Genomic DNA, 13,107 nt, shown 5'->3' with positions numbered 1-13,107 from the left:
CAGGGCTTTCCTTTTTCATGGGAAGAACACAGGCCCAGGTCAGACTGGGCAGAGGCTAGTGTTCCTGAGTCTTCAGGAAACATCCAGAAATAGATGGGGGAGTGTCATATTTCTGAGCAGCTGTGTGAGGGAGGTACAAGGGGTGGAGAGGTGACAGTATAAAGGAGAACCCTGTCCTCCCCTTGCACTGGTGACCATTGCAAGAGACCAACAGCAGCTTCCCAACCCTGGAGAAGGCCTAGGTAAGGGGCTTGCCACCCTCTTCTTGGGTGAGGGGCAGGGAAAGAGTTTTTTTGAAATGGAATTTGGGGGAACTAATGGAGCTTAAGGAGTCATAAGGAAAAGTTTAACATTTGATGGGGAGATTTGGGATACCTAGGAAGGTTGGGAGACATGGGAAAATTTGGGATTCTTGGGGAGAGATTTGGGGTCACATTCCCAAAAGAGAATGTTCAGCAAGGGCCTGGAAGAGGAGAAACGACAAGAGAATTTCCCTGAGCAGGATGACGAAGGGCAAAGGGCAGCAACCTCGGCTATGGAAAGGGATTGCCCAATGACTCTACTTCCTCACTTCCACACCATCCCTCCTCATTCTGGTCCCCCACTTTGCCTCTGAGATCCCGAGACACTGGCCATGGGGGTCAGCAGTCCACCTGCCTTGCAGTGGTTTGCCATGTCAGCTGTGTCCAGAAACCCTCTCAGACTCTCAGCAATCTTTTCTCAGGACTTTGGGCTTGCCAGGCAGGTATGGCGCCCCTGAGCTAAATCCCTGGCCCTCAGCACACATTTTGGGGGGCTCATCTGTGCCTGGGCTTGGGCTGAGCCCTGGGGACACAGAATGGGGTCATACCTGGTCCCTGCCCTCACAGAACTCATGGGCCAGGAGGGGAATGGGGCATACATAAGGGCAGTGACAGAGGACAGCACAGAGTGATGGATGTACAAGCCATGGGGAGTCAGAGGGCTTCCTGAAGGGGCCCCTGAGCTAAGTGAGCCTTGAAGAGTGGGCAGCCAGGAGACGGTGGCCCAAGAGGGGACACAGCAGAGCCCCACCTGGAGCTTTGTTCTGTACTGGAGAAGCCAAGCAGGAGTGGTGGGGCACCAGGCTAAAGAGGTCACAGAAGGCCAAGTGACAGAGGGCCTGGAAGACCAGGCTAAGGAGGTTGGACTCTGTCCTGAGGGTATGGAGGGATGTTTTTGTTTTTCTGCTTTCTGAAAAAGCAAGTAATTTCCACGATGCATTTTCAGCCTGTTTTCTGAGATAGTTCTTCCAGTCAGCTTTAGCACAGAGGTCTTTTTTTTTGCTACCAGGGATCGAACTCAGTCAGGACCTTTCACTTGCGAGGCAGGTGCGGTGCCACTGAGCTAAATTCCCAGCCCTAGCACAGAGTTTTTAAGCAGCAAAGGAAAATGACCACAGCCGAGCTTTAGGAACTGCTCTCCCTGCTCTGTGGCAGGTGGACTAGCAGGGGTGATGGAAGAGGCAGGGACATCTGTGAGGAGGCAGGTGTAAACCTGAGCAGGGCTGGGGTTATGGGGAAGGGGTTATGGGCAAGGAGAAGAAGCTAAGAGGGGCCTTTGTTGTGCCCAGCACGAATTGGTAACTACAGGAATTCTTCATCAATGAATGAATGGACAGACACCCAGGTGATCATCTTGGGTGACTGGGCACCATAATGGAGATGATGTGTTACATGAGACCTTTCTGATGGCAAGCGAACAGGAACTGCCCTGAGCTAGATTAAGCCTTGAGGGGATTTTTTTTAAAAATTGAGACAGCATCTTGCTATGTAGTCCAGGTTGGTCTTGAACTCAATATATAGACCAGGGTGGTGGTGATTCTCCTGCCTCAGCCTCCGGAGCACTGGGATTACAGGCATGTGCCACCACACTTGGCTTTCAAGGAGAATTTATCACAAGGACTCCAGGGTATCTTACAGGGCCCAAAGGCCAGAAGCAAAGAGCTTCTACTAACCCAAGGAATACTTGCTCCACCTGAGGTTTGATTACCTTTCTAGCTGCTCTTTTCTCTTTCCTGTTTCCCTGGAGATCTCATTGCTGATCTGATTTCAATACATAGACTCAAAGGTCTCTTCTCATTATCCATTCTACTATCTCTTGGACATTTTCCCCTGGAGAGTTCACATTTTCCAAAGTGAATTCATCATTTCACCTCTAAACCTGAGCATTCATTAAAAAAAATTGTGTGTCTGATTTATTTCACTTAAAATTATGCTCTTGAGGTGCATCCATTTATCTAAAAATGACTCACATTTATCCTTCTTTATGGCAGAGTACTACTCCATTGTACATAAATACCACAATTTCTTTATCCATTCATCTGTTGATGGGCATATGGACTGTTTCCAAGATTTATCTATTATAAATTGTGTTGCTATAAACATGGGCGTGCATACTGTACTGTGGTGTGTGGTATGCTTTTAACTCTGTCAGGAAGATACCTAGAAGGGGAACAGCTGGGTCAAATGGAATCCCTAGTTTAAGTTTTTAGAGGAATCTCCATATTGATTTCCATAGTAGTTGCACCAATTTACATTACCACCAACAATGTAGAAGGATTCCTTTTTCCCCACAGCCTCGCCAGCATTTGTTATTGGTTGATTTCTTGATGATAGCCATTCTTTCTGGAGTGAGATGGAGTCTCAGCATTGTTTTAATTTGCATTAAAAATGAATGACCAGGGATGTTGAATATTTTTTCATATATTTATTTGCTGTTTCTACTTCATCAGAGAAATGTCTATTCATTTCAGATGCCCATTTTTGGGTTGGGTCTTTAAATTTTGAGAGTTTGATTTTTTTTTTTGGTACTGGGGATCGAACTCTGGACCTTGCACTTGCAAGGCAGGCACCAGAACCACTGAGCCAAATCCCTGGCCCTGATTTTTTTTTTTTTTAGTTCTTTATATATTCTAGATCAGTGATGGTGAATATTTTAGGGATCGAGTGCCCAAACTGCAACCCCAAACCCACTTATTTATCACAAAGGATCAAGGTTATAATTAAATCTGAATACTGAGGTTTTAGTTTAGAAAAAGCAATTCATATATTAAAATATTTTGTCATAAAAGAAAAATACACATGTGCAATAAGTTCACCACCACTGTTCTAGATGTTAGTCCTCTGTCTAAGGAGTACCTGGTAAAAATTTTTCCCTTGTGTCATCAATACATCTCGTCCACCCTAAGTGGGCGTCACCAAGCAGATGATCCCTCGTGGGTCTGTGCCACCACCTTGAGTGCCAGTTATCAGAGACCCCCCGAGATGGGTTCCAATCTCCTGGTCAGTGCTATGATGCAAGGTTAAAAGAAAAACTCAGGGCTGGGGATTTAGCTCAATGGTTCCGCTGCCTGCCTCGCAAGCACAAGGTCCTGACTTCGATCCCTGGTACCAAAAAAAACCCAAAACCAAAAAACCCTCAAAGACAGAATTAAGGATGCAGAAAATAGGACTGGATCAAAAATTTTAAAAAATTCATCTGTGACCCAGTAGTTGTTAAGGAGGATGTTATTTAATTTCCATGTGTTTATGAAGTTTTTGTGGGGGTTTTTGCCATTGATTTCCAATTTCTTTGCTCTATGATCTGATAATATGCATGGGATAATTTCAGTTCTTTGCATTTACTTAAGCGTGTTCTATGATCTAATACGTGGTCTATTTTGGAGAAAGCCCCATGTGCTCCTGAGAAGAATGTGTATTCTGTTGTTGTGGGATGTAGATATCTACTAAGTCCATTTGTTCGACGGTTTGATTCAGCTCTAATATTTCTCTGTTGATTTTTTTGTCTAGTTGATCTACTTGTGACAGCGGGACATTGAGGTCCCCCATTATAATTGTTTTAGTGTTTATCTGATTGGGGGGGTTGAGACAGGGTCTTGCTTTGTAGTCCAGGCTGGCCCCGAACTTGGGGCGATCCTCCTGCCCAGCCTCCAGAGGGCTGGGATGACAGGTATGCACCACCATGCCTGGCCTGCTTATCTGAGTTTTCATATCCATTAGTGTTTGTTTTATATAGTTGGGAACACTTGTATTTAATGCATATATATGTGTGATTGTTATCTCTTCCTCTTGGATTGTTCCCTTAACAAGAAGGTAATGACCTTCTTTGTCTCTTCTGATCAGTGTTGGCTTGAATTCACTTTGTTTGCAAATAGAATAGCTAAGCCTGCTTTTTTCTGGGACCCTGTCTCATGAAGTATTGTTTTCCATCCTTTGACTTTGTTTGTTTGTTTGTTTGTTTGTTTTTTGGTACCAGGGATCAAACTTGGGACCTTGCACTTGCAAGGCAGGCAGCAGAACCACTGAGCTAAATCTCCGGCTCCTTTGACTTTCAGTCTATGAATTTATTTTTCAGTCAAATGTGTCTTGTATGCAGCATATTGTTGGATCATTTCTTGATCCATTCTGCCAGTCTGTTTCTTTTCATTGGTGAATTGAGACCGTTTACATTGATGGTTATAATTGATATGTATTGACTTATCTTTGTCATATTATTTTCCTGGTTTTGGTTGCCTTTCTTTCCTTCTGTGTAATTGCTTGCCTTGCCTGGTAGATTCATTCTATTGGGATCCTTGGAATTGTCTTCATTGTCTTTTTCTAGCAAATGCTTCAGAACTTTTTGGAGTGCTGGTTTGGTGGTCAAGAATTTTTTTCAGGTGTTCTTTATCATGGAAGTATCTTATTTCTCCATTAACTTTGATAGATAATTTTGCAGGGCACATTAATTTGGGTTAGAGGTTGTTCTTTTTTAGGGCTTGAAATACTTCACTCTAAGCTCTCTTTGACTTAAGGTTTTGTGTTGAGAAATCTGCTGTGATTCCAATGAGTTTTCCTTTATAAGTGATTTCTTTTCTCTAACAGCTTTTATTACTTATTTTTCTAATAGCTTTTAATATTCTTGTGTTGAATTTCTGGAATCCTGGCTATTATATGCCTTGCTGTAGTGTTTTCTGATCATGGCTATTTAAAGTTCTATATGCCTCACTTACCAAATTCTTATTCCATGTTTGGGAAGTTTTCTGTTATTATGTCTGTCAACAGGTTTTTTATGCCCTTTATGCTATCTTCTGATTCTTCATAGATTCCAATTAATCTTTTATTAGTCTTCTTTGCATCATCTATCAGCTGCTGGATTTATTGTTCATGGTCCCTTGCTATGTTTTTCTTTCTTTCTTTTTTTTTTTTTGGTACCAGGGATTGAACTTGAGACCTTGCGCTTTCGAGGCAGGTGGTGGAACCACTGAGCTAAATCCCTGCCCCCTCCCTTGCTATTTTTAAGAGGTCTTTCATTTGATGATCACCAACCATAACTCTATCTTCTAGATCTGATATTTTATCTTCACACTGGCAGACTCTGTTGCATATACTTTCAGGACAATTTTTTTTTCCTCCGTGGTACTGGGGATTGAACTCAGGTACTTGTGCTTGCAAGGCAGGCGTGGTGCCACTGAGCTAAATCCTTGGCCCTTCGGTACAATTTTTAATGTCCTGGATTTCTATTTGAGTCTGTTTTATGGAGTCCATTTCTTTTCTATGTTGGGAATTCATGGTTTGCATGTCTTTTTTTTTTTTCTTGGTACCAGGGATCCAGCTCAGGACCTTATGCTTGTGAGGCAGGCGCAGTGTCACTGAACTAAACCCTGGCCCTGTATGTCTTTTATAAGCTTATATTTTTAAAACAATCTATATTCTAGATTCATTAACCATTTCTTTCATTATGGTCATCATCTCTTTAATTATCTGTTTAATTATTTCTATTTTTTTGTCAGAGACATTCATTTTGTTACTTCTGCTGCTACCATTTTAGAAAATTCAGATGGATCGCTTTGGATTTCTTCCACCTCAATGCCTCATGGATTTGCCTTGGTTGAGTTGAAGGTAATGGGTTGCATAGTGCTTCACTGTTTTCTGATTTTCTATTTTGTTATTGTTGATTTGTTTTCTTTGTTTTCAGGTTTGTAAATTCCTTATGGTACATAGCTTTATTACTAGTATTAGATCTCTTTAGGAAATGACTACTTTTCAGAGATGGCCTCCAAGCATAGCTGGAGGCTTGTGAGTCTGTCCCAGGATCCTGCATCTTCAATTTATTACGGTTGTACAGGCTGTTTGGCCTAGCACCCAGTTCTCTGGTACTGGACTATATACTATTGTTTATGATCCCCAGACAATCTTGGTATTGACATAAAAGGAAGATCAGTTGATCACAGCAACTATGTCACCTTGGCTAAAGTAGTACAATCAGTAATAACAATAGCATTAAACACAGACTAGAAAACGACAAACTGTGATAACTGTTAACTTGCCACCTTTAACCATAGGTACAAGATGTATAGTTATGTAATAAACTCTAAGACAAATCAGAAAATTGTATACGGTAAATATCTTCTCAATAGAGTGATTTTACCTTAAGGGGAAAATTTTAAAGAGACAAGCAGGGGGATAAAAACAGAAATAACAGATGAGAAAGAGATTAGAAGCAAGGCTGAAGGATAAAGGAAGATTACCCAAGCCTCGAGAAACTGATGAAGAAGACAGGAGGGAAGGAAAGAAGGAAAAAAGAAAAACAATAACAAAACAAAACACAAAACTAATACATTGTTCACACTCATGGAAAAAAAAGGAACAGAAATTTTAAAAAATACAGCAAAGAGAAGAAAAAAAAAGGGAGAAGAAATTTCTGTTTTCAAGCCTGTGGTTATCTTTTGGAGTCTACAATTTTGTGGCAGGGTCCAATTCAGGATGTGACTCTGCTCTCACTGACAAAGGAGGCAGTCAGAGCCCAGATCCATGTCAGATAATCCCAGCAACCTTACAATAGGGTTAGGGTGGGGTGCTGGTTCTGATACTTCCAAATCCATGAAGGTTCAGGCTGATCCTGACCTCTGGTTGTGAGGTTGGGTCCTGAGTCCTTTAGCTTATAACACGTAGGGTGTTTCTTGCTAGCCTGACCGTGGCTCCCTGACCCTGGATGTCTCCTGTAGTTGTCCCTCAGCCAGTCACTGTGGGAGTTTAACACTGGAGGCTCTGAGATGAAGCCAACACACAGCTGCTCTGAGTCCTGGGTTCAGTTGGCCCCTCTCTAAAATGGCACCCAACCAAGCACTTTCTCCAGGGGATACGGCAGCCCCTTGGACTGGAGTCACACACCAGCTGTTGTATCACACAGCATCTACTGCTCTAGTCTACTTAGTGTGTTTCTCCCTGGAGGTCTTTGGAGTCCCCTACTTTCACTGTGTCTCTGTAGATTCAATCTTCCTTTCTCACACCAGGAGCCAGGGAGAAAATGCAGATTGCCTCTTCTTTTTTCTGCACTGAGATCAGTCTCTTCAATTTCTCTGTAGGCTCCAATTTTTCCTTCAGATCCTTCCTAGGTCCCAAGGATCCACCTCCCAAGGATCCCTCCTCCCCTCCTCCTTTTCTTCCCTAAGTTCTTATTTTCCAGCGTCTGTATTCTAAATCTTGGAAAAGTTGATTTGTTGCTGCTTACCACTGCCATCTTCCTGGAAGTCTGAGACATTCTCAGTGCACTCTTTAATGAGCACTTACAATGTACAGAGACTATAACAATGAGCAAGGTATCCTTTTAAAGTCTATTCTGGTGCAACATAGTGCCTATTATTAACAATAAGGTACTGGGCACTTAAAAATGTGTTGAGAGGGTAAATCTCATATTATGTGTTCTTACCACAAACACAAAGATGCAAAAGCAAAATGACATCAAAATTTTAAAAAGGTACACAAGAAAACTTTTGGAGGCGAAAGGTGTATTTATGACTTTGTGTTGGTAGTAACATGAGTATATTATTTCTAAACCAGTTAAATGAAAATTAAAATGAAATAAAAACACCCAATACTGGCTAAGATGTGGAGAAAAGAGCACTCCAGAACTCTCCTTCATTTGGTGTGTGTGTGGGGGGAAGCAGTAAACTGGTACCTTTTGAATGCCAATGTATTTGTTTTGTTTTATCTTGTTTTGTTTCATAGTACTGGGAATCAAACCCGCTGAGCTACATCCCCAGCCATTTTATTTTTTTATTTTTTTAAATTTTAAAACAGGATCTTGCTAAGTTGCCCAGATGATCCCCGGGGACTTGAACTTTGATCCTCCTGCCTCAGAATGGCAGTTTGGCAGTGCCTGTCAAAATAAAAAAATATAGGGGCTGGGGATTTAGCTCAGTGGTTCTGCCGCCTGCCTCAAAAGCTCAAGGACCGGAGTTTGATCCCTGGTACCAAAAAAAAAAAAAAAGGCAAAATAAAAAATATATACTCATATTCTTGAAACCTCATTCTACTTCTGAAACCCTTTCCTATAAAAATATGAGCATAGGGGCCAGGGATTTAGCTCAGTGGTTTTGCTGCCTGCTGCACAAGTGCAAGGACCCAAGTTCGATGCCCAGTACCAAAGAACAAAACAAAACAAAACAAAAAAATATGAGCATAAGTAGACAAGAATTTATTTAATGAATGTTCACTGTAGATTATATATAATACATAAAAATTAGGAAGAAATCTAAGTGTTTGACATATGGTTTAACTATACCATAAAACACACCCTGCTGCCACCGTAATGAACAAGGTAGATCTGTGTGTACAGGCGGGAAAGAAGCCCTTGATGTACTGTTTCCTGGGGCACGGGGACTACAGGATGTGTGTGTAAGCATTATAATGTTTATTTTTTTTCTGAAAAATGACAATAAAAAAACAAAACAGGCCACACACAGAAAACTATACATGTATGTGTGCACATAAATATGGCATCATTTGCATATGCTCTGAGAAAGGTCCTGAGAGCCACTCCCTCCCCACTGGCTGCTGTGCCTAGGAGAGGGAAAGAGAATGCAGAGAGAGAAAGAAGGAAGGAGCCCTGGGCTTATGACCAAGGACATATAATCACTTTCCCCACTACAAACAGGTATTACTTTGCAATAAAATAAAAAGAAGAAGAAAAAAAAGAAAGAGGAGTCAGCACAGAGGCAGCACTGGCTTAGGGACCTCTGTCCCAGTCCTGACTCAGCACTGGGTGGGCCTCTTCCTACAGAACTTTGGGCCCTCAAGGTGCCCACCTTCAGGGTGCAGGAGGTTGCAATTTTCTTGGCTGCACATGGGAAGTAGGGTTCTTCTTAACTCTGTCCTCCTTGGCACCCAGGGGTCTCCACCTGCCCCTCCCTGGGTGCAGCTGAGGCCCAGAAGTGGTCTCGGCTGCGCCCCTGTGTGCATCAGGCTCTCTGGCCCCTGGCCTCCTCTCAGCCTGTCCCTAGAGTGTGGCTCCAGCCCCACCTCTCGCCTCTCCAGGAACTGCCCCTGCTCTGGCCTCAGCCCCAGGGAAGGTGAAGCCCAGACCTCTCAAGTGGTAGTCAAGTCCCTTCTGACTGGCCTCATCCCCAGCATTTCCCCACTGCGAGCTCTGCCAGGCTAGACGTGTCCTTCCCTCCACATCCTCAGACTTCCTACCTCTGATACCTTCGTTCTATCTATTCAGGATACCCCACATCCCCTTCCCCCCCAAACTTCAGTCTTTTCTCTCCCAGTCTCAATGTGCTGATGTCTTTTTTTCCTATTTACCCTACAAGACCCTGTTCACATGTCCTCTCCTCCAGGAAGTCTCCTGTAGTCCTTCCAACAAGAAGGTTCCCCTCTTTCTTCTGAATCTCTATTTCTATCTTGCCAGGCACTGGGAGTGGCACACACAAGGTGGCAGTTTACTAAACTCTACAGATTAACGCTGCGATTTTCCAGATGAGGAATCTGAGATCCAAAAAGTGAAACCAACTTGAGCAGGCTCACCTCCAACATGCAGGTTCCTGCCATGCTGTCTCTGCTACTTGTGTCTGTGGGCCTCTCAGATGCCCTTCAGGTATGGTCATCCTTCACCTTCCCATCCTGGAAGAGCTGAACCCTGAAAGGAGGAAAAGAATGCCTATGCTTCCCTGGGGATGGTGACTCCACCCAAGGGGACACCCCCAGGCAACGGCACAGGGGTGCACACAGCCAGCAGCTCCCGATCCCTTATCCTCCTGGGGACTTGCCACCCTTTGGCCTTTCTCAGCAGAACAAGTCCCACCTCAGCTGGCAGCTGGGCTGTCACCAGACTGGGTGGGAGGAGGTTGCCCAAGTGAAGATAAGGACCCTAAACCCTCCCTACTGAAAAGTTGCAGATTCAAAAGACTGTTCAGGATTAGTCAGAAAGAGGCATAAAAGGATTTATTGGGAAGAATTATAAAAGTACATGCTCAAGGGGCTGGGGATTTAGCTCAGTGGTTCTGCCGCCTGCCTCGAAAATGCAAGGTCCCCAGTTTGATGCCTGGTACCAAAAAAAAAAAAGTACACACTCAGAGAAATAGAGTGTGGCCCAGAGAGAGAGAGAAAGAGAGAGAGAGAGGCTTTCTTTTGGAACTGGGAACATTTATGTTTCTCTCAAGGGAGTGAAGACCTGTAGTAAAGCTGGCCCCCCCTCCAGAAGGGTACTGGCCCATTTTACAGGTAGAAGCTCAGTTTAGGGGGTTTTTTTGTTTTTGTTTTTGTTTTTAGATTGATAGTTTAATCATTCTTTGAATTCTGTCAGTCTGTTTTCTTAAGAGCAGGTTTCTGTTCTTTATTCTCTCAACTGAGGCAATTTAAAGACTTAGAGTTGGGGTGGGGATTTAGCTCAGTGGTTTCATCGCCTGCCTCACAGGTGCAAGGTCCCAAGTTCGATCCCTGGTACCAAAAAGCAAACAAACAAACAAAAACCATTGTAGTATTCTTGAGGTATTCTGGATGTAATGGGTCTGGAAAGAAAGGAGCCTAAGTTAGCCAAGGGAAGCCCACATGGATAGCCTTGAGTGACTTCAACTGGGTCCTAAAAGTTGCAGTCTTTTCAAAAGTATCTTTATTTCCTCTGTCCTACCTCAGGGTGACAGGGGTCCATCGTCTCTCTCTCAGGTGCAGAGGCACTCCATCACACGACGAGACATTTTCCCTCAAGAAACCCTCCTGGACATGGCCCTGGCCTCCTTCGATGACCAGTACTCAGGCTGTGCGGCAGCCATGACAGCTGCCCTCCCAGAACTCAACCACACGGAGTTCCAGGCCAACAAAGTCTATGCAGAGGGCTGGGCACTGGCCAGCAGCCAGTGGCAGGAGCACCAGGCCTGGGAGCCAGAGTGGGGCTTGAGCACTACCCGGCCGCCACCGCCACCCCCCGGCTTCCGGGATGAGCATGGGGTGGCGCTCCTGGCCTACACTGCCAACAGCCCTCTGCACAAGGAGTTCAATGCCGCTGTGCGAGAGGCCGGCCGCTCCCGGGCCCAGTACCTCCAGCACTTCTCCTTCAAGACGCTCCATTTCCTGCTCACAGAGGCCCTGCAGCTGCTGGGGACAGGCCAACGTCCGCCCCGGTGCCACCAGGTGTACCGAGGGGTGCACGGCCTGCGTTTCCGGCCTGTAGGGCCTGGGGCCACAGTAAGGCTGGGGGGCTTCACCTCTGCGTCCCTGAAGAATGTCGCAGCCCAGCAGTTTGGAGAGGACACCTTCTTTGGCATCTGGACCTGCTTAGGGGCTCCTATCAGAGGTTACTCCTTCTTCCCTGGAGAGGAGGAGGTGCTGATCCCTCCCTTTGAGACCTTCCAGGTGATCAATGCCAGCCGACCAGCCCAGGGGCCTGCCCACATCTACCTCCGGGCCCTGGGCAAGCGCAGCATGTACAACTGTGAGTACATCAAAGGTGAGGAGGGCACGGAGTGGCACCTGTGTGGAAGGTGGGCTTCTCCATCCAGGCCAGGAGTGTGCACACACACAAAAAGCAAACCAGCAGTGCGAACAGGTCGTGTGCACCAGCCTCTGCACCCCTCCATGTCAGGAGTGGCCTAGACTTTATGTCCCTGAAGGCCACCTGAAGAGGCTCCCCGACCAAGGCAGGGGTCTTAGACCAGTCTCTCTTCCAGGCTAGAAGCTGGGAGGGAATTATTTTCTAGCCATAGTATCGATACACAGACTGCTCTTGTCAAAAATGAATGAGTCCCAACCTGAATTTTCAGGGTGTTTATACGAGGCAGATGTGCTATACTGTCCTGGGCAAGTGTGTGTGTATGTGCGTAACTGCATGCACACATGAGTGTTGTGCCTCTAAATTCCAGTTCCAGCTATGACCAGGCAGGTGTTGGCTGCACCTCCTGTCCATCCTCCAGGGCTTGCAAGGGAAGGAATCATGAGAATGGGACAGGGGGTGATACTGAAGATTGAACCCAGGGTCTTTGTGCTGAGCTACATCCCTAGCCCCTCTCTTTTTTTTTCTTTTTGGTACTGGGGATCAAACTCAGGACCTTGTACTTGCAAGGCAGGTGCCACTGAGCTAAATCCCCAGACCTCCTCTCCTTTCTGAGAAAGGATCTCCCTTTAAGGTCAAACTTGCAATCCTCCTGCCTCATCCTCTCATAGTACTGGCATTACAGGCATGTGCTACCACAGCCAGCTTAGTATGGACCCATTCTTCATCTCTGAAGGGCTGTGGTCTGCTATTTCTGGCAGAGTGAGGCCCAGTTTTCATAGCCAGAAGCAGGCAGTTGGCTGGAACCCTAACCAGGACTAAAGTGGCCCGCTGTGGCTGCAGGTCCCATTTGGGCAGCATCATGGGCATTCAGGAGCTGACATGGTGGTGAGGACAGGCCAACAACACAGACCAGCCCTCCCTGGCAGGGACAAGGCATGGGAGGGGGCGAGATGGGTGTGGCAAGGGGGTAAAGTCACAGGCCAGGGAGCAGGGGTGGCTCGGAAGGGACCTGACTTGGATGGATGACTACATTGGTCCCCCACTGCTCCCTGGCCAGGGTCAAGTCAGACTTAGCCATGAGATGGTGGGCCCACCCCAGGGAACAGAATGAGAGGACACGCTCCAGCTTTTTCTGGATCAAGTCAAGGCAGGGATGCCAGAGTGCGGAGGGTCCTTCCCATCTGGAGAACTACTGAGGCTTTGATTCTTCAATGTTTCTTTCCTCTAGACAAGAAGTGCAAGTCTGGGCCCTGCCGTCTGGATGGCTCAGGTAAGGGTGGGGCTCAGTGCAGGGATGAACAGGGTGCTCAGGGGTAGGTCTCTCACCTGGATCACCCT

At 45.6% G+C, this 13,107-nt stretch overlaps 1 protein-coding gene across 2 annotated transcripts in view; it reads left to right on the top strand.

Moving 5' to 3' along the window:
• The first annotated feature begins 186 nt into the window (after nt 1-186).
• Nucleotides 187-13,107, top strand: part of Art1 (ADP-ribosyltransferase 1) — a 14,676-nt gene continuing 1,755 nt past the window's right edge. Inside the window, exons 1-5 of one of the 2 annotated variants that reach the window (XM_004863446.3) lie at nt 187-242; nt 5,789-5,897; nt 9,691-9,876; nt 10,944-11,724; nt 12,998-13,039. In XM_004863446.3, coding sequence (XP_004863503.1) covers nt 9,814-9,876; nt 10,944-11,724; nt 12,998-13,039 — 886 coding nt within the window. In that variant the 5' untranslated portion in view covers nt 187-242; nt 5,789-5,897; nt 9,691-9,813. Of the gene's footprint in view, nt 243-5,788; nt 5,898-9,690; nt 9,877-10,913; nt 11,725-12,997; nt 13,040-13,107 lie in introns of both variants that reach the window. The other variant, XM_021243235.2, reaches the window with a different exon arrangement.

The sequence above is a fragment of the Heterocephalus glaber genome, unplaced genomic scaffold (assembly GCF_053883595.1).
Source record: "Heterocephalus glaber isolate CG9 unplaced genomic scaffold, H.glaber_assembly_v1.0 deba00001428, whole genome shotgun sequence".
NCBI lineage: Eukaryota > Metazoa > Chordata > Mammalia > Rodentia > Bathyergidae > Heterocephalus > Heterocephalus glaber.
This window is presented reverse-complemented; position numbering and strand designations above follow the sequence as displayed.